This window comes from Saccostrea cucullata, unplaced genomic scaffold (assembly GCF_032062105.1).
Source record: "Saccostrea cucullata isolate Sc308-1 unplaced genomic scaffold, CSIRO_AGI_Scuc_v1 ctg91, whole genome shotgun sequence".
Lineage (NCBI taxonomy): Eukaryota > Metazoa > Mollusca > Bivalvia > Ostreida > Ostreidae > Saccostrea > Saccostrea cuccullata.
In genome coordinates, this window is record NW_026930680.1 from 192,633 (window position 1) to 214,226 (window position 21,594).

A 21,594-nucleotide genomic window follows, 5' to 3' on the forward strand; every position below is an offset into this window, starting at 1 on the left:
GCTGTAAGTGGTTTATACTTAACTGATATATAAGCATTCTTATGCTAATGAAAAAACGAAAACAAAAGTAAGATGGAGAAAGCCCAGTTCCAAGTTTTGTGAACAGCTGAGTTCACAATTAATGTTTTTCCTCTACAACTATTAATTGTTAAGAGTAAAACATCATCTCTTTTAATGAGTTTCACAAATAACCCTCGATAGAAAGCAATGGCATAAACCACACAAATAGATAGAATAATATTTCTTTTTCTGTTTGAACTAATACTAAATATTAAATTTGATTTAATTGAAACACTTTTTTTATTTTAATAATAATGTCATTTATAGATATTGACGAGTGTAATGATGCTACTTTAAATCAATGCAACTTCAAAGAAAAATGTATCAACATTGATGGTTCCTACAACTGTTCATGTCCGATAGGGCATACACTAGAAAATGATGGAAGGACTTGTAAAGGTGATTCATACGATTGGAGAAATTATTAAATTAAAATATTAATCAGTAAATTTCTGTATTTGAATAATTGACTGCCGGAGTACCATAAATATCATTCCTTAAACTGTATTAATACTTACATACGTATATGTCCGGTATCTATCTACACAAAACTGAGTAATTTATTGTACAATTACATGTAAGACATTTCAATTTTTGACTCACCTTAAAATTCCTGAATACCTGTACTTGAAATTGTAGAATGTAATGGGTTTACATTTGGAGAAGACTGTAAAACTCCTTGCAACTGTGGAGTGGGTTCCTCAAGATGTGATAACGTCAGAGGTTGTATATGTGATGGTGGATGGACGGGAGAAAAATGTGACATTGATAAAGACGAGTGCTCGTCTGGAAGTTCTTGCACTAAAGCAAATCAGGAATGCAAGAACTCACCGGGATCGTATAAGTGTGTTTGTGCTCCTGGATATGTGAAGAATACAACGTTAAATGAATGCTCAGGTTTTAAATTATTTAAATTGAAGCTATATTTTTCTTCCATTTTTTATATAATCTTACTTGAAAATGTAAAAAGCTTTTGTTCATTACAGAAAAAAATATATTATGTAAATGGAATGATAAAATCCCCAATAACTTAAACCATGATGTTATTGAAAATAATCATGATGTATATGTAAAGGTAGGTGCAAATTATTTCAGATATCGACGAATGCGACACTAATCCATGTAGTCAGCTCTGTACAAACACAATAGGAAATTACTCCTGCGGTTGTTATGCTGGATTTCGATTGGTCGGTGCTTCGCAGTGTGAGGATATTGATGAATGCTCTGCTCCCACAAGTCCCTGTGACCAAATATGCGCCAATACCCAGGGAAGCTTCAGGTGTTCTTGTAATGCTGGGTTCTCACTGAATACGACAACAAGGGTTACCTGTGAAAGTAAATACATATATTTCATATTTCCCCATTTCTATAACCATGTCCAGTTTCATTACGAATATTTGAATTACATAAATGACTTAACTTAGATTACTATTGTATAATTATTTTCTTTTGAAGCAAATACACGTTGTGAGAATGTAACATTTAACTGCACTCAGAAGTGTGGAGTTAATTCAGATGGATCGGAATATTGCTTCTGTAATCCTGGATTCATCTTAAATAATGACGGTTTCATTTGCAATGGTAGCTATATCTGTTTTTTTTAAATATCAAATATCTTTATATCTGTATAATTATGTTTATGGACGTTATCTTTAATATTTTATTAAATAAATTGATAAATGATATTACATTTGTTTATATGACTGTGTCTTTGTACATATAAAAGTAAAATTAACTTTTGATAAATTAATAAAACACTCCTTATTTTAACAAAAAAATGTTAACAATAAAATGAAACGGAAAAAGTGGAAGAACTTCTTCTGTATGATTTTTTTTATTTTCGTAGACATTGACGAATGTTCTTCAAATCCATGCAGTGAACAATGTTCCCAGAATACCCCAGGTCCCGGGTACACTTGTTCCTGTGCTGCCGGAAAGAAACTTGACGTTGACCAGAGAACATGTATAGGTAAGTTAAGAAGACATTCACTAAAAATAAAAACAATTTAAAAATATATTTAATTTTATAATAAATATTGCCAAATGTAAAAATTGTTTCATAATAAACAACGTTTTCAGATTGTGACTCTCAAACATTTGGTTCTGAATGTTCCTTAAATTGCACGTGTGACGTCCAGAACACTCTTTCGTGTGACAAAGTCAATGGAAGCTGCACTTGTAAAACGGGTTGGGAAGGAGAAAACTGCACCAAGGATATTGATGAATGCAAGGAAAATAATACAATATGTCCAACCAATGCCGAGTGTTCAAACACCAATGGCTCCTTTTCTTGTGTTTGTAATCCTGGTTTTGCCTTGGCTAATGGAAATTGTGTCGGTATGTTTGAATTTTACGTATATAATTGAAGTAATGAAATTTTTTATCAAAACAACGCTATAAACATTCTCGTTTTACAGACATCTTGGGATTTTAATTTTACCAAATTTCCATTCCGTTACACTTATTTTTGTTGTTGTGATTTTAAACAAGTCATTGCATCGGGTGTATATTTTGTCTTTTTTATATATTTTTTATCTATCTGATATCTAAATTTATAAAGTCATTTTTCAGTACTTGTGATATACGAGGATGATACGGGATTATTAGTTTTTAAATATTGTGCCACAACATTTAGATTTTTAAAGTTATTGTATGTTCGGTCATCAAATATAAAATGTTCACCTAGTGGCATTTCAGTTCAACAAAACTCATTTTACATTATATCAGTAAACTGGCCCTCTTTAAAAGCAGCACTGCTTGGTTCTTTAATTAATTCATAATTCACTTGCTTAAAAAATTTCTTTAAAATGTTTGATATGCAGCATTCCTTTTGTGGCAATTACACGAAACTAAGGTATGATATCTTGTGTATGCCTTATATTAACTGATATATTTTGCCATTGGATATATAAATAGTGAAAAGAATTTTTTCAAGAGAGGCATGTTTAATTGTTTAGCTTTTACGACAAGGAAAGACATTTTTCAATCTGCAGATGAAAATGATTTGTGGAAGTGAAACATATACCTGATAAAGTTAAGAAATAGTAAAATCTTTGTTAAATACAAGGTTCTTGAACATATATAAAACAAAGAAATCAACGGAAATAACTCATTTTGCAGAATGTACCAGTACCACGTATGGTCAGGATTGTGCCAATCAATGTACGTGTGACCTATCTAACTCAAGGTCATGTGACAAACAAAACGGGACTTGTTATTGTAATGATGGGTGGATGGGTGTTAATTGTACAGAAGACATCAAAGAATGCGAAGACAACTCAAATATATGTGGAGCAAATGCTAACTGTTCAGATGTTCCTGGTTCATATATTTGTAACTGTAATCTTGGATACAAGAAAAGTGCAAATGGTGTATGTGAAGGTAATTAAACATAATTTAAATAAATTGGTTACGCAGGTCCACCGAAACATTCATCGGCAGACATGATGCGGACTCCACGTCAAATAATATTAAATCAATCACAATATATGTTTGTCAATGCTTTATGAACACACTTAGGTTTAACAAATATCAAAAACCTACCCTTTTTAGACGTTGGCATTTTCATTGAACATCTCGGACTTTTGAAATACAAATAGCGGATAAACGTATTTAGTTTGGTGACATTTTTTCTGAGATTAAATAATTATATATAAAATAAACCCTATATTTGTATGGCTTTTGCGTTTGCAATTTTGATGTTTATTGTTTCACTATAAATGATCTCAATTTTTTCCCCGTCAGCACGTAAGTAATTGTGATAAAAATTTCATAATGCAACTGACCCAGTTTTTGAACCACAGTCGGGTGAGGGCAGGCATATATATTTTTATGTGCCATAATTAAATTTCTTTGAATTTACAAACAGAAATAGCGGATAAATCTTTTTTATATTAGTTTGGCATGCCAATATTTTTTTGGAGTGTGAAATATATATAAAATAAACTCTATATATGTATGGCTTTTGCGTTTGCAATTTTGTATGTTCTTAACATCAGAGAAATGACAAACATCAAGAAAAATGAAGGTCCAATTATCTTAATTTACACTAGCAACGAAATTGGAAGATTTTTGTGTTAAAAATTCTATAAAACAAGAATTCAATTATTATGAACTTGGCACGAAATATTGATATCGGTAAAGTCTGTGATGGGCATATATATTTTTATGTGCCATAATTAAATTTCTTTGAATTTACAAACATGATATATCGAAAAAGCATCTTTTTAAAAAAGTTTTTACAAAATTAATAATATGCATTAGAAAAAAATGAACTCAAATTTCTTCCACTTAAAAAGAGTAATTTTTTCAGACGTGAACGAATGTATACTAGGAACAGACACATGTGATGCAAATGCTGATTGTACAAATACCGTTGGTAGTTTTAATTGTACCTGTAAACCTGGTTTTAGTGGAGATGGTTTTTCTTGCACATGTAAGTACATATATTATTGCAAAGGCACCGTATGTATCTTTTATTGAAATGGCTTTGTGAAATTTTGAAAATGAAGTTGCTTAACCTTAAATACAGTTATGTCTTGTTTACACTTTGACTGCGAAGAAAAGAAGGGGGGAAAAAGCATCTCTTTTTTAAAATAGAAATTTGTTCTGAAATACAATTTTTAGTTCAAAGAAGAAAATTTTGCTTATGTGAATCGATATTCAAGTCACAAATGCAAGCTAAAGCACATTGTTGATTAATGAAATTTAATTTAAATTTGAAAAATTATGTAAAAGAAAAATATCCATTAATTTTCGAAAAAAAATTGTCAGAAGAAAAAAAAAATCAATAAACAATATATACATGTGATAAATTCATGATCAAAATTTATTTCACAGCTTGTAACAGTACTCATTTTGGAGAGGGATGCTCATCGTTATGCAGCTGTATAGAGGCAAACACTGCAGACTGTGATGATGTTACCGGGACGTGTAAATGTAAAACGACTTGGAATGGTACAAATTGTGACATCGATATAAACGAATGTGACCTCGGTACTCACAACTGTAACACGACTTACCAAAACTGTGAAAACAACGATGGTGGTTTTAATTGTGTCTGTCGTTATGGAGAAACTAACGGTGTTTGTAACGGTATGCTTTTATTATTTTTGTTATAGAACTATATTGTTTATATTTCATCGATATTTTCAGAGTGCAAACCTTTACAACATATCGTTGTATGTTATTCATAATTAATATTTCGTTAAATTTCTTTTCATATATGAGGCATTACTTTTTGAAAAACACTTCTCATTTGAGAACATTTTTTTTGAAGGACATTTGGGAACAACCTGAATTTTCTTCAATATTTTTTTTTTTATCAAATAGATAAGCTAGCTGTCAAACAATCAATCTTTGATGATCATACGAAAAATAATTCTTAGAAAATAAAAATGTAGATGGTTCCCAATTAAAAAAAAACTTTAAAATTTGTTAAATGCAACATTTTTGTAGAAAGAAATATGTAATGAATATTCCTTTTACTCGTAGGAGGGTGTAACGATACACATTATGGCTATCAGTGCAACCAAACATGTCCATGTGTTTTGACAAATATAGCAGACTGTCACGATGACACTGGGGCGTGTACGTGTAAATCAGGTTGGACTGGGGTGGACTGTAGTAGCGATAGAAATGAATGTACTACAAACAAGCACGATTGTAATGACACAATAGAAACATGTAGCAATATCGATGGATCATGGAATTGCACGTGTATATACGGAAATAGCAACACAGGATGCATTGGTAAGTACATTGTTTGATCGCCAATTAGCAAAACGTTTTACAACGCTATGTTTGACCGAAAGACTATTTTTAAAGCACATAAATTCTTGAATTTTATTGTGAAGAAAATTTTGCTTGTGAACAATAATATCGACGCTCTCGAAATTTTAACCACATTTTGCAGACTGATGAATTAAACACAAATAACTTGTACATCTATAAATTTACATTTTTATATTTCCGTTCCTTGATATACTAAGTAATTGAAGACTGAAAAAGTAAAATCGTATTATAAACTTGACACCTTTATAACTTTTCAGCCAAAGAATCAGAATATACTCCAGGTAACTAGTATGATTTTAATTTTACAATTTTTTTTCTATTTCCACATGTTTTTTTTTTCATTTTTCCAAAAGAAACGGCATCTGGGAATTGTTTTATTGATCTACGACACTGCGAATAAAATGTTGTTGCCCCTTAATATGGGCTGTAAAAATGCATGCACATTGTATTGTAATTTTTTTTATATCTTTAACAGAAAGTACAGAACTTTCAGTAGAAGTTGTTGTTACTTTCGATGAAACCATAGATCTGAGCGATTATGCTGCTGCCAAAAGGAATATGTCGGCAGCCGTATGTATATGTTATAGATAATTATTTACTATGGTAATTATGATAAGATATTCCTTTCATTCTACAAATTATTTTATCTTTTATAATTCAAATAATGTATTTAGTATAATTTTGACTGAGAATCAATTAACAGTCTCCTGTAAGTTTTCACTTTAAGGGATTTTATTTTTATGTATCTATTGTCTATATATTTGATGGGATCTTCCACAGCTGTCGAATTACTACAGAAGGAAAATAAAAGAATTCATAAAAGTTATTATCCTTGTCATGAGGTAGGATATAACTCTAAACTTAATATTTTATTTATACTTGCACACATGATTGTGTAACATGCATTTTTTACCTTCTTTATGAAAGAATGAGACCTAGTAACCTTAAGCCCAAAAAACAAAACAAACAATACAACAAAGTAAACATTGTACAAGTCATTTTAGCTGACCTGAGCGGAAGGCGCAAGTGAGCTTTTCTGATCACATTTTGTCCTTCTTCCGTTCGTCTAGCTGTCCGTCCGTCCGTTTGTAATCTTTCCACATTTTCGACGTCTTCTCAGGAACCATTGGGACAATTCTAACCAAACTTAGTACAAAGAATTCTTGGATAAATGGAAGTTTAAATTCTTAAAATCAAGGGCCAAGAAGTTCCTTCACAAGGGGAGATAATCAAAAAAAAAGGCAAAAATAGGATGGGGTTATTAAAAAATCTTCTTCTCAAGAACCCCTGGGCCAGAAAAGCTAAATCTTATTTGGAAGCATCATGGGGTAGTGTAGATTTTAAATTGTTCAAATCATGACCCCCGAGGGTAGAGCGGGGCCACAATAGGGAATCAAAGTTTTCCATAGAAATATATTGGAAATTTTTTTTAATATCTTCTCAAGAACCACTGGGCCAGAAAAGATGACACTTAATATGTGAAAGCATCCTGGGGTAGTGTAGAATCTAAATGGTTCAAATCATGACCCCAGGCGTAGAGCGAGGCCACAATATGGAATCATTTTTTTATATAGAAATATATAGGGAAAAACTTCAAAAATCTTCTTCTCAAGAACCACTGAGCTAGAAAAGCTGAAACGTATGTGGAAGCATCCTGAGGTAGTGTAGATTCTACGCAAGTGAGCTAAGGCTAAATATGGATATTTCTATGCAAATGAGCTAATAAAAATTCATAAGTTGTATATTTTATGTACAGAGAAAGTTCAAATTGATTTTCTTATACATACTTAGTACCCACAGCTTGTTAATGCAAGTGCACATTATGACGTCATATTATGACGTCATTGTTCTCTCCCGTTCAGTGGCGTAGCTAGCAAAATATGTACTGTATTCAAAAAGGCAAGGGGTCTGGGGGCCGCCTTGAGGCCCCCAGCGGGTCCAGGGCAGGGCCCTGGTGGGGGCCCAGGGGGCAAAGCCACCGGAAGCTCATGGATTTTTAGGGTTTTATACATCAGAAAATTACCTTAAAAAGTTTAATTTTTACAATCATAGTTTTACCAAATATTAACAAAAAATTGCTGAGTTTTGACGATACACTTACAACTCTAAAATTCTTTCTTTTTTTAAAGCATTTCGTGTTATCCTGAAATAAGACAAAGCATTTTCAACAGTGGAAATCTTGCAATAAGTGTGTTTTACGAAATCACAAACCTTGAATTTGTGAGGAGGATATAATTGATATTTTCACAATTTTTTTCCTAATGCAGTGTGAAAGTAACAATCGGAATGCAAAGTACCACAAGAAAGAACATCTCTGCTTTAATTTGATCAATTCCGAATGATAATTTTCATACTGAACATTCAAGACACACTGTTTTCACATTTTTTACCATAATAAGTGTTTAGTTACTTTCAAACATTTTTTTTCCTGCTTGTAGCAACTTTATAATTACATTATCGCAAAACTGTTTTGAAATTGTCTGACGAAAGAGAATTTATTATGAAAGGCAGGAAAACCTTTATATGCAGAAAATTCAATGTTCTACATAGTAGTTGCTATAAAATTTATTTTACAAGTTAAGTTTTTTTTAATCATATATGAATTTATCTGAATTCTATATACCGCTTTATCCACACACCAAAAAATATTCTCCATTTGTTACATGTTAAAAATTTAATTGGTTTGAAATAATAGTACAAGTTTGCAGTTAATTATAAGGGGAATAAGAAAATAAAACGGATTAAATTATTTGGCTTATTTGCATTTACTTTGAATTGACACAACTTTACAATTCGCCCTTGAAATTCTAAAATGATTTTTTAAAACGATATGTACTCTGTATTAAAGATAGAATCTTAATATATTACCGGTATTTCAATACATTTAGTACGTAGAGGTAAACAAATCGATGTTTTTTTTAATATAACCTATTTTAATTGAGTCTTGTATTGGACTTCTGACATGTTTTTCTTTCTTTTTTATCATTATTTCTTGTTATTTTTTTTTTGTGAAAAATCTGTGTATTCATTTGCGTTTTTGCTTAAAGGGCGCTACGCCACTGCCGTTCAAGGTAATAAATCACGTCAACAAAATCACGTCGGCGCAAGGGCATATCCTATCTACTTTAAAATAAACAATGTATAATAAAAAGGAGAAAATACTTAAAAGTAATAAAATTGCTGCACAAATCCTATTCACTTTCTCAATTGATAAAAAATTTATGAAACTTACACTGGACTGTGATTTTTTACCCAGTTTAAACTTAAAACTGCAAGAATAATAACTACACAATTGCAGTGCCGACATTTGTGCAGCAGTATCTTAAATCCTTGGAATATCCTGCGTCTTTTTATACCTTTTTTCTGTAAAACAAAGTAAGGTATGCCCTTGCGATGACGTCATAATATGACGTCATAATGTGTACTGGGTATCGCATGTCGTTGGTACCAAGAATGTATTTGAAAACAAGTCTTAACAGTTTCTGTGCCTTAGGTAGAGCAATTATGGAATTTAATTAAATATTTTGCATAGAAACCTCCATATGTAGCCTTAACTCACTTGCGTAAATTGTTCAAATCGTGATCTCGCGGGGTTAGGGCGGGATCACAAAAGGGAATCAAAGTTTTACATAGAAATATATAGGGAAAAACACATCCTGGGTTAGTGTAGATTCTAAATTATTCAAGTCATGAACCCCGGGAGGAGGGCAAGGCCACAATAGGGAATCAAAGTTTTAAATTGAAATATATAGGGAAAATTTTTTAAAATTTTCTTCACAGGAACTACTGGGCCAGAAAAGCTGAAACTTGTGTGGAAGCATCTGTGTGTAGTGTAGATTTTAAATTGTCCAAATTATGACCAGTTTGGTAGGATTGGGTCAAATTATGTATTACAAGGGGGGAATTTGGTAAAGAACAGCATGGTCAAAGCTCAAAAGGTGAGCGATGTGACTCACGGGCCTCTTGTTAACATGTTTACATAATATAATGATATTGAAATTATTGAGGTTTTTAAGATAAACATTATTTAGCTAAAATATTGGATAAAAATATTTACATGTAATATTATGGAATTTCATCGTATTTTTATGATATACCACACAACTTCAGCATGATGCATGCCCTTTTCTTTTACAGTTGATACTTTCTGTTATCTTCTCTTGTTCAAAATTAATGTTGATGAGAATAAAAATCAAATTTAAGACACGTATTATCACGTATTATAAAACACCGGATATTTCATTGTTTGGTACAAAGTTTTAAAAATGAAGAGGAATTAAGCAATCGAAAAGCTTTGGAAGGTTCAATACTCACACTTAAGCATCAGACAAGGTTTTGATATTTGATCATGATCAGAAAGATCAACACAGAGTGTAGAAAACGATGGATACTTTTCTAGTCCTTCCTGTGTTAGGAAGAATAATAGGCTTCTGTACGTTTCAATTCGATAGATAGTAATCGCCAGGAAGTATTTAAAGTGAATGTTATCATAATTCATGAAATCTGCACATAACTTAAGAAACTAACAAATATTGTCATTTGGAGGTATTTGAAATCAGACTATAAATATCTTTTCTTTAAATATTTCTTGAAAAAGTATCACGAAAAATAAATTTACATGATGTCTGGGATCGTTTGAAGTCATCATTTCGTTAGATCTATGGTCAATTGTGAGTATATACAATTTGCCATTCAGTCATTTGCTGACTGATGCTTTCCGTACTAATTGTGAGACCAATATTTACACACAATTTTTCATACTTATTGTTAAACCATGATTTACACACTAAATTGACGACGCTTTTGTTCGTTATTTCCCGATAATACCAAGAAGCCCAGGGCGGGTGTGCTCACTCCTCCATGACACATGATCCCACCTCTGATGTTTTGGAGGTCCGTGTTTGCTATGCTCTTAAATTGTATTGTTTAATGGACTTTTGATCTTGAAAACTGTTCGTTATCTCCTTAAACGTTATATTATTATATGGTATAATTTTCAATGCTGTACTTATACAATTAACGAACATGTAAAAACCGGATAAAAGCTACCTCAAGATAGGACGACATTTACATAATCTTGTTGAAATAAAGCATATGTTTTGAAATTGGTAGATTTTAGAGTCGCAGTTTATACATACGGTTCTTGAAATAAAAAATGTTTTTTTTATGAAATGGTTATATAAAATTGTTAAATTTTAATTTTGCAAAAAATGTTTCGATAATTATTGAATATCCCATATAAACACGATTTATGCAACAAACATGGCTGCTTTGTTTGAAGTCTTAGAAAACTTTTTGAATGAGGTCTGATTTGGGCGAAATGTTTGCTATTTATTTTTGTCTTTTAAAATAGGAAAGGAAGTACAATAGTTGAACACGAAATTGTCACAAATAAGACAGAAAAAGCACAACAAGACACTGCCTTGGCACTTGTTCGCCTGTCTAAGGGCGAGGACAAAGTTGAATATAATAATAAAAACCTTTCAACTGACTCAGTAACTGTAAAAGATAAAAGTGGGAACGTAAAAAGTGAGTAAAATACAGATGTAGAAAGAAAACAAAAGCATCCTGTTAAATTTATATTTGAAAAAAAAATACGAGGACCGAAGGCTATTCTTCGATCGTTTACTGAAAAGAATAACGATACCTTGTTATTTCAGACATAACATCTTCATTCTCTAAATGTGATGTTTATATAATTAACTTCCCGTGTGGTTCTGGAGAACAATGCATTGAGAGTGGAGATACCGTCTTCTGTTCGTATGTACCTTTTTTATATCTCTGTATGAATTGCTTCTCAGTTAAATTTTTATAATTCTTTTCCCATGACAACTGGTCTTTTCTCTGATGGTTTGCTTTGCTCATGATTTGTATTTTAGATGAACATCTGAGCTTACTGTTCTTGTTTTACCTATACTTCGTGTATTTTTATGTAATTTTTTTTTAATTTTAGGAAGATAGCCGATGACAGTGAGTATTTTTTTTACGATATCAAACTCAAAGAAGCAGATTTTTTACAAAAAAAAATATCTCTACGAATATGTAAAGATTCTTATGAAGTAAATCTTTAGTATCTTTGAAAAGTGCATACATGTATATTATATATATCCTTAATAGTTAAGTAGCCTGCTAAGTGATTGTTTTGTCAAATGATTTTATACAAATATGATTTTTGCATCTAGGAAATGTTTCTAGCATCACCTGAAATCCTTATTAAACCGTGACTTGTTTTTATCTATGTTTACCTAGTCGCTTGAAAGAGTGACTTGACGAATTGCTACAAAATTGAATCCTACAAAGATTCTGAGATAATCTTCAGCATTTTCTTATTCAAACGAATGTATTTGTTTGGTTCTTTTGGAATACAACATCAAAAATACAAAATAAATATAAACAAGTGTTGTTTCTTTGGAAAGATGACGAATTTAAGCTGATTGTTGGTCTTGGAGTTGGAATACCCCTCTTCTTCATCGCAGTTTTAATCCTTGCAATTATTTGTGTTTACTGGAGAAGACATAAAGATGATGATTCATCAAGTTTGTCTGAAGATGATTTTGGGTATGTCATGAAAACTAAAATAATTTTTTTAATATTGCATCGATTACTTAATACTGAATAAATAAGTGACAAAAATATTCATACAAAATCTCTATTCAACAAACCTCTTCTGGAGAAAAATTATGTGAAGTTTACACATAATGTGGAACATTCAATGGCATAATGGAAAACTACATCTTGATGCTTTGACTGTAAGCAATAAGTAGGAGGGCACAGGCTATTTATTTAAATCGGGTAATTTACTTTCAAGTTTGGGAGACTTAAATGTAAGCAGTCTTAGAGAAAAATGCATGTTCTCTCACCAAACGTTTAAAACAAAATTTTAACCGTAAAACTCGGTTATAAAGAAGTCACTGGACATATGAAATTACTTCGCTATATCCGTAATTCGTTAAAGAATTCGTTAAATTTATATACAGTAGCAGGGTATCCAAGATAACTTCGCTATAGATAGTTTTCGATGGACCCAAATTTAGCAAAAGTCACCTCCCGTTGGTCGCCATATTGGAGGTCGACTCGGTGAGTTTTCCTCTTTGTCTTACCAAGTTTAAGAAAATATAGCAGAAATATTTGGTGGAAAATCTTTATTAAATAATTTTTCTTAATAAAGGAGGCTTCCAAAAATTTATATACTTCAGAAAAATAATGATTCCTAATTCAAAATCGCAAATATAAAATTTAAAATTGGTTGAACAATGACGGAATATGTGCATATGAACCTCCAGTATGGCGGCGAACGGGAGCTAACTTTTGCTAAATTTAGGTCATATGAAAACTATCTATATCCGTGAATTCGCTATATCCATTCACCCAGACTTAAATTATATTCTCTGATAAGGTTGGTAACTTGCATGCTAACATAGTTTTCTTGCATGTTGACATTATTATCTTGAATGTTGACATATATTTCTTGCAACATAATTTATCTTGCAAATAGGGGGCATAAATATGCCACCATAGGTAAACATGTTGTAACATCGGTTTTAAGAAAAAATGTATGCGATTGAAAAATTACTTAGAACGCATCCCGTTATTGTTTGGTGTAGATTCAAGTTTGTTCATTTAATGGAACCTAGGGACAATGGAAGGGAAGGGAAGGGATACAGAATTTTAAAGAAAGACGTACGCAGAAAATGAAATCGAAGCTTATTTAAAAAAAACAGCTTAATATTTAAAAGCAAAGATGTATCTTAAAGATATTTAACTACAATAAAAATGTAAAACGATTGTTAAGACTCTTATTCATAATAAACGTTATGCTTATTATCCAATTTTCAAGAACAAACCTATAATTTTATCTAATCTATTTATAAGCAGAGTAATTATAACAGTAACATCACGAATCAATCGCGAGCAGGAAACAAAAAATGAACAAATTTACTTTCTTGAAGGAGACTTATCATCATCTGATTGATAAACGTACTTCTTTTTATAATTCATACACAGTAATTCAATACTTTTTTACTTTGTACCTTAAATTCATCACAGAGAGGGGTATGGTAGTCCAGGAAGCTACTTTCCTTCTGTAATACCAACGAAAATTGACAGCTGGGGTAGGCATGTATCGCCGTACTCTCCACATTACCTCTCGGATCATTCTACCATACAAGGAGGCAATCGAGTAGATGATGTCACGAACTACACAGAGCCATATTGTATGTATATACATCATTATAGGGGAAAATTCTGTCTTCTTTCTTTATGTATATGTATATGATAAAGTAATACTTGTATTTGTCTAAGATGTGCCGAATTAAAATACTTTTATTCTGGTCTGTTGAGAGAATTTAGTCAGAAACGATTTATGTCTCTTTGGGGAATGGGGATAATGATATTTTAAAATATGAAGTACAAAAAAGAATTTAAGGTGTACATGTGAAATTGAATTTTATGACAAAATTAAAATAGTTTTTATACTGAAAGGAAAAAGAAACGCAGGGTAAACTTTTGAGGTGAATTAAATTTATTTTTCTTTTTATATTTTTCAGTATTCCTATCAAATTTTTAAAACCATCTTTCAAAAAGATATAACCAAAATCCCATTTGATTTTTTTTTTCAATAATTAATGAGTTATTGAAGCTCACATGACGATACCCCCAAAAGTGAAATTCGAAAACTCTTATTGTCTTCAATGTCTCTCCCGCGCATCTGTCATGCCCCTTATTTCTCCTTTGTATGGAATTCATCAGAGTGTTTATTTTTCAATCACTGGCTATATTGGGCATGGGTAACCATGCTAAAAATTGGTCACACGACGCGCGCATGCGCCAGTGAGAGGAACACATCAGTAAGTTGACCGGCTCACAAAACCAAATTGCGGAATTGTTTCTTTCATTTTTCGTGTGAACGTAATAATTATGATAGAGTACTGTATAAAAGGCGGTTTTGGGGGTAGTAAGGTGGCGATTTAAGAGATGACAGGACGAATAACCCGCTCGTAACATGACTCTGTTTCGCGTAAACTTCATCGTCAGGGTTGATTGAAAACAGTTCCAGGCCCTCTCTGACAACGGGTAACAAGTTTTATGGGGGAAAATTTACAAGAAACTGCTTAGTTACCCGTTGTTGCCTTTTTCATTAATTAGGCAATTCGAAAATCAAACCCTATCGAACTTCCGTAAACTGCACCAAGATTACAAGAAATTCATATCCTCTTTAAATATTGAAAAACAATGTGCATACCTCAGGTGCATCAAATGGTGCAACAAGATTTGTTGACAAACTCGTCGTCATCAAATTGCACGTGTTTTGGGATTTTTAGCGTTTTCCCTTATGTGACGTCATACATTTTACGGTTGAGTAATTCTGAACACTAATTTCGGTCCATAATAACTAAGTTTCTCATCTGACCAATTTTCGTAATTTTCGGTCAAGCGGTCAAAATTTTTTCGAATAATAAGCTACCCTGCGTTTCTTTTTCCTTACAGTATATTAGGAAGTTGTTCATATAGATCAGTTTTAGTTTATGTTTTAGATTTTATATTCTTTGCTACTTCATTGAAATATTTAATTATCCGCATCTGATTTACAACGCTTCTCACTTCTCAGATACTGTATGTGTACTTATAAAAGCGGGCTTAATATTTTAGCGGGATTGGCGCAGACAGCGATGTGCTAATTCATGATTACCGTTAATAAATGAATACGATACGATGTTTCATGCTTAATGTATTTTTTTTCCAAATTCACTATTGGCCATCAATTTTAATTTTAAATGGGTAATTGTCACTTGTCACTTGGACCATTCAGTTCAATTGTGTCGACCGACATACGCTCTATTGGTGAACACCGTATTTGTTTTAATTACTATTAAACGGTAATTAAATGCTCAACCCCCAAACTACGACCGCACAATAAATACCTTAAGGCTATTTTCAGCCAGTTGGAAACGTTAATGGAACAACAATAATCAAATACGATGTTTCAAAATTATTTAGAGTAAGATATTAAAATTTTACCTAAACTCAAAGACAATTTTTTTAGCGCTGCATGTGTAGCGCTAGTTCATTACTTCGCCAACCACTCCACACGATGATTGCGCTCAATTTTGAATATACTAATTTTTCTACATATACAGTATGTTGCTGCCCTGTACAACTGATGGTTGTCCTTTATTGATATTGATGTTTGTTGAAGAATAAGAAAATGGTTTTATTATACTTCATTTTAAATGTTCTACAAACGCGTTATCTGACTGGTTCTAGGTTATCACGTGATCGGGCCGTAAAACTTCATATTTCACGGTCGTCGGCATTGTTTTTCATAATAATTGTTTTAATCACTAGTAAACTCGTTCATCGAAATTAAATGTTCATAATAGCCTTGTTTACGTCATAAAATTGATGACAATGTGTTGAACAAAGTGTTTTATAGTAACTTTACGTAAAAAATGAAAGTGAATTTGAGAGCGGTGCCGAATTTGAAAGTTTATGTTTATTTCAAAGGTTTTGCTTGTTTTGGTATAATAAACAAATTTGCATGAATGCGGGAACAAAGTATGTTGCTGCCCTGTACAACTGATCGTTTTCTTTTAATGTTATGATATTGATGTTTGTTGAAGAATGTGAAAACCATTTAGAAAACCCGCTATGTATGTTTCTTTTAAGTTATTTTTCATTGAAAGATTTTTTTTTGTTTCAGTTTATGACAATGGCGAGAAATCAAATTTTTCTTGGGATTTCATGTTCCAGTCTTTACACCCCAATGAAAAGGTAAGCATTTTAAAAATCATTTACCAAAACCGTATTAATCGTGTTGACAGCAGAAAATCGTTATGCTATTAACTTTGGTATGCTAATTTATTCATAAGTATGAAAATACGAGACACAGGATTTTCCGATAGAATGACCAAAACTCTTTTTATGATCGATGCTGAAAATTATTCAAACTCAGTTTAATGATCATCTTATTAGGAATCGATAACTTACTGTATTTTATTTCTTGATCGGTTTAACTTGTTAGATTACAGATTTTTGGAATGACTTGACAATTTTAACAACTCATGTATGTTAGTGAACGTTTTCTGATAGGACTTAAAAAAGTAAAAATTTAGATAGTAAATCAAAGTTCCAATTTTTTTTTACTTTGGTACTATAGTTAATTATAGTAAACTGTAGTTAACTATATTTACTATAATATTTTTTGTCAGGGTACATGTACCCCATGTTAAACTTAAATGCTCCTCCTTATCAAAATACATGTTTTGATCAACCTCGGTTTCAATGTAGTGAAATATTCACTTGAATAAGAACCTACTGTATATTAGCCATGAAATGTTACTCGTGTTTGAACGAATTGATGCATCACATAATTATTAGCAATTAAATCTTTGCCAATGTTTTCTTTTAGTTTCAAATAAGGAGGCCTGGAATAAGATCTCAACCGTTAAAAACTGAGGTAAGAAAAAGGAGAATCTTAATATTCTAGTAACTTTTATTCTGAAACAATAAAGAGCATTTGTTTTATTTTTAAAAATTTCATTTGATTTTTATTTAACTTAAATAAAAATTGATGAGGAGTTTTTGTTTTTTTAAAATCAGAAATAAAATTATTAAAAGGATTAGATTAATCTTACAAAATGTTTTTAAACGCAAAATGTAGCAATGTATCAAATCAGCTGAGAGAGAGAGAGAGAGAGAGAGAGAGAGAGAGAGAGAGAGAGAGAGAGCGCGAGAGAGAGAGAGAGAGAGAGAGGTTAGCTGACCATTTTGATATGAATCTTCCTTAACATGTTTTTTTTAAACAATGAAAATGTAAGAGGGCACAGGCTTGGCTACATCAAAGTATTATTAAAAAATTAAGAATAGTCAAACACATAAGTTCAAGTATATTATTCAATATGATTTATAATTATATATTTTTTTCTTTCTTTTTTCACAGTGATATTTCAAGAAATCAATGTTTGTGCTGTGTTCATCGGTGTTTTAATGTGCCATAGATTGTCATTATTTATCACACACATTCATCGAGTGAATAAAGCTGGGTATAGCAGGATTTACATCATTAATTACGAATTTCTGAAGTTCTTTATAAAATGATCGTCAGGCATTACGTAGTCAGAATAAAAATCATTTGAATGATTGTTTGAAGGAAAAATGCATTTAGTTATATGGGTGTGTATATGTATGTATGTATGTGTGTAGATATAAAAGCAGCAATGATGTTTTATAATTTTGACAATTCAATTTGAATCCTGACTTAAAGCATTATACAGTAATGTCTTTCTGGTGGCTGATTTATATATAACCATGTATACATTATCGAAAAAGCATCACCTTGATATATATATTATATATATATATATATATATATATATATATATATATATATATATATATATATATATATATATATATATATATATATATATAGATATATATATATATATAGAAAATATTATTGAATATATAAAGCACAACTTGTTTGATTGGAGCATAATTATATTTTTGGATGCATGCAATTATGTTACACTCATAATCAGTTTCTCTTTTTAAAGCAATAAACAATTTTATCGTGTGTTCTTTTTTAGCTCATAATAAAATTATAATCAATTCAAAAAGCACAACTTGTTTGAATTGAGAAAAAAGAAGCATAATTATATTTTTGGATGCATGCAATTATGTTACACTCATAATCAGTTTCTCTTTTTAAAGCAATAAACAATTTTATCGTGTGTTCTTTTTAGCTCATAATAAAATTATATTGTTCATAATATATTTTATACAATATATAATATATTTACTCTTTATATATCTTTGTAAATGTACATTTAGTTATCTTACCTTTGTAATTAAATTGTTATTTTTTTTAGTTTTGGTGTTATTTTTTAGAAAAAAAATGCAAAATGCTGTTTTTAATCATTTTTGAAATACCTGTATCATCATCTTGTCTCTACATTGCTTAAAAAGTAATCTTTCTCGGAACATTCTGAAAACAGAATATTACGACACAAATAAGAAAAACTGACACAGAGAAGTTGAGATAACCTCGTTTATTAAACACTTTTTTAATGTTAGTTGTCCTTTATCGTATATTGTCAATAAAAATCCAAAAATGAAAACGGAATAGTTTTTACTAAATTAACTGGAATATAAAGTTGACATGGAAAGAGAATTATATATATTGATAAATAAATATTATAATACAGTGCCACGGCTAAAGTATCACACCACCGCCCAATTGTAGTCTCCATTTCCTCCCTATAAAACTCCAAATTACCGTCATGCTAAACGTAAATCAAAAGGTCTTAAAGTCATACATTTCTGTGTGTAAACATTTTCGGGCGATATCTCAAGAAGCTTTTTGTGATGAAAGGACAAGATAGGGTAAGACCCGTTTTTGGCCCCTGATTTTAGATGTCTTTCAGATTGATGCAACGGTTTATCCATAGAAACCTGTTTTCATCCCTGATACAAGATGAGTATTGGTTCTTTAATGTTTTAAAATACACAGAGGTCACAGATAGAGAAGTCATAAAATAGGTCATTTTTCGAATTTTCCAAATTTTAAGCAAATTTTCATTAATTTTACAGCACATTTTGTTTTGGAAAAATAGAGTACAAGTTTGTCTTTCTACCAAATTTATATATTCTATCATTTTTTTATCAGATGCAGTTTATGTGTAAAAATGTTTTCTAAAGAGAAAAGTATCTCAAATATGACGAAACTCTACTAGAATTGAGGAATTCTTCACAGATTCTCTTAATTAGCTTGTTGCATACCAATAAGGTTCTTGCGTATTTGAAGGAATTCTTGATTTTCTGACGTTGATTGTCTCTCTCATAGGATTTTTTAAAAATGAGAAAAATCACCCAAAATACTAGTATATACCAATAAACCCTTTATCTTATATAAAGGAAAAATTAAAAATGTATATACGGATTTCAAACAAACCTTTTATCTTACACATTTTTAAAGAAGCTTTTATATTAAAAATTGTTATAATCTGAATTCGGATTTTACCGTATTTCAAACAGACAAAAAATGATAAAACAGGGGATGCTCACTCCTCCATGGAAACTGATCCAGTCTCTGGTGTTTCGGAGGTCCGTGTTTGATCTGCTCTTATTTTGTACGTTTAAGAGAGTATTTTTAATTGATTCCTTTTATGTCAACACGGATATTTTGTTACTTTAGAATTTTAGAAGTACATCACGAGGTAATGTTGTTCAATAAATTATATCAAAAATAGAATTTGCATTATGTTGACTTAAATTAACAATACTATTTGTATTTTTGTTTCATCGGCTTTTTTACCAAATTTAGCTTTCGCCGCTTTGAAATTGGTCATACATATACATAGAACTTGGCCTTGCATATAGAATCCTTTTGGAAATAAACACTTAGGACAGTCGAGAATGGGTACAAAATGCAAGTTCAACTAACGATAGGAGAATTAAAGAAATCACTTTTATCAAAATTTGTTGCTGCTAGATTAAACTATTTTTTTGTAAATTATCCGATTATGATACTAATGTACTATAATCTGTATTCTACCACGATTAATGCCGAGATCAGTAAATCACGAACTTCTTCAAAAAATTATCAGATCAGAAACACGTTTCAAACCTTTAAAATTGAAAATTCATGTTTAGCAGTAGAATGAAAGACTTGTTTTGACCACATCAATGTGTCGTCTTTTGCATTACAAACACTGTAAATTGCATAAAGTTGTTAATGAATGTTGTATTTTACTTAAATCAATCAATACATATTACGAACATTTTTGTAATTTAAAAAGGCTATTTTTAATCATGAACTGCATCCCATTCATATAGGAATTGGTGTTAAATGGAACAGCGTGATCGAGAAATGGTGACTAACGTTTTCTATAGAGGAATGATAACCTGTACAATTGAAATGCATGTTACCTCCTGTAAAATGTTTTAAATATACTTGTTTAGATCACAACGATGTGTCGTCAGAGGTTTTGCATTATAAACACTGTAAATTTCAGTTCAAAAGAATTTTTCATATAAACGTAGGATAGACAATATATAATTATTGTTGATAAAAAAAGAATGGAAATGTTTAAACGTTGAATTCAAAGCTAAAGCAGGAGACAACTTTTTAGAAGTTTTCTTAACCTTAAATATATATCCATGGAGCAATATATATTAATGGAAATGTTAGAGGAATTGATCTCCTCATTCTATACATAGATATTTTCAATTATATATCTCAGTACCTCTTTTAATATATACAGAATACTTTTAAGTGTGCAAACAAGACGTTTTAAAAAAAAAAGTTTGCATATGCACAATGACAGAATGGGAAAATAATGAGCTTATAATGTTATTAACCAAGTGGTTTGGAAAGAAAGGATAATTATGTTATTAAAAATTCAAATTGAACTTCTGAAAAATGTTATTTTAATTCTAGATTTTTTTAGCAGGCAGACATATTTTTGTGTTCATATAAAGCATGATGGTTTTAAACTTAACTAAACTTATATATGAGGCATAGAAAACAATTGTTGTGGCCTTCAACTTGACATTTGGATATATAACGACGACGTATATCCATTTAAAGAGATTGAATCCTGATATAAAAAAGTGTTGAAGATTTTTTTGTCAAGTATATTTTTAGAATCTACACACATGGCTTATTAAAAATTATATCAAAAATGGGTCAGTGCACTTCATTTAGCTCTAAAGGTTAATGACATATTTGCACTATAATTA

General features: G+C 30.9%; 1 protein-coding gene across 1 annotated transcript in view; it reads left to right on the forward strand.

Moving 5' to 3' along the window:
• The window catches only part of LOC134229590 (mucin-2-like), a 76,145-nt gene extending 57,963 nt beyond the window's left edge, over window positions 1–18,182 (forward strand). Inside the window, exons 42-62 of the mRNA XM_062711339.1 lie at window positions 328–459; window positions 700–957; window positions 1,156–1,395; window positions 1,516–1,641; window positions 1,907–2,029; window positions 2,140–2,397; window positions 3,181–3,441; window positions 4,373–4,495; window positions 4,900–5,154; window positions 5,554–5,811; window positions 6,111–6,134; window positions 6,329–6,423; window positions 6,634–6,695; window positions 11,207–11,382; window positions 11,514–11,613; window positions 11,807–11,823; window positions 12,270–12,411; window positions 13,900–14,066; window positions 16,553–16,623; window positions 17,261–17,308; window positions 17,792–18,182. Coding sequence (XP_062567323.1) covers window positions 328–459; window positions 700–957; window positions 1,156–1,395; window positions 1,516–1,641; window positions 1,907–2,029; window positions 2,140–2,397; window positions 3,181–3,441; window positions 4,373–4,495; window positions 4,900–5,154; window positions 5,554–5,811; window positions 6,111–6,134; window positions 6,329–6,423; window positions 6,634–6,695; window positions 11,207–11,382; window positions 11,514–11,613; window positions 11,807–11,823; window positions 12,270–12,411; window positions 13,900–14,066; window positions 16,553–16,623; window positions 17,261–17,308; window positions 17,792–17,794 — 2,939 coding nt within the window. The 3' untranslated portion in view covers window positions 17,795–18,182. The remainder of the gene's footprint in view (window positions 1–327; window positions 460–699; window positions 958–1,155; window positions 1,396–1,515; window positions 1,642–1,906; window positions 2,030–2,139; window positions 2,398–3,180; window positions 3,442–4,372; window positions 4,496–4,899; window positions 5,155–5,553; window positions 5,812–6,110; window positions 6,135–6,328; window positions 6,424–6,633; window positions 6,696–11,206; window positions 11,383–11,513; window positions 11,614–11,806; window positions 11,824–12,269; window positions 12,412–13,899; window positions 14,067–16,552; window positions 16,624–17,260; window positions 17,309–17,791) is intronic.
• The last annotated feature ends 3,412 nt before the right edge of the window (window positions 18,183–21,594 follow it).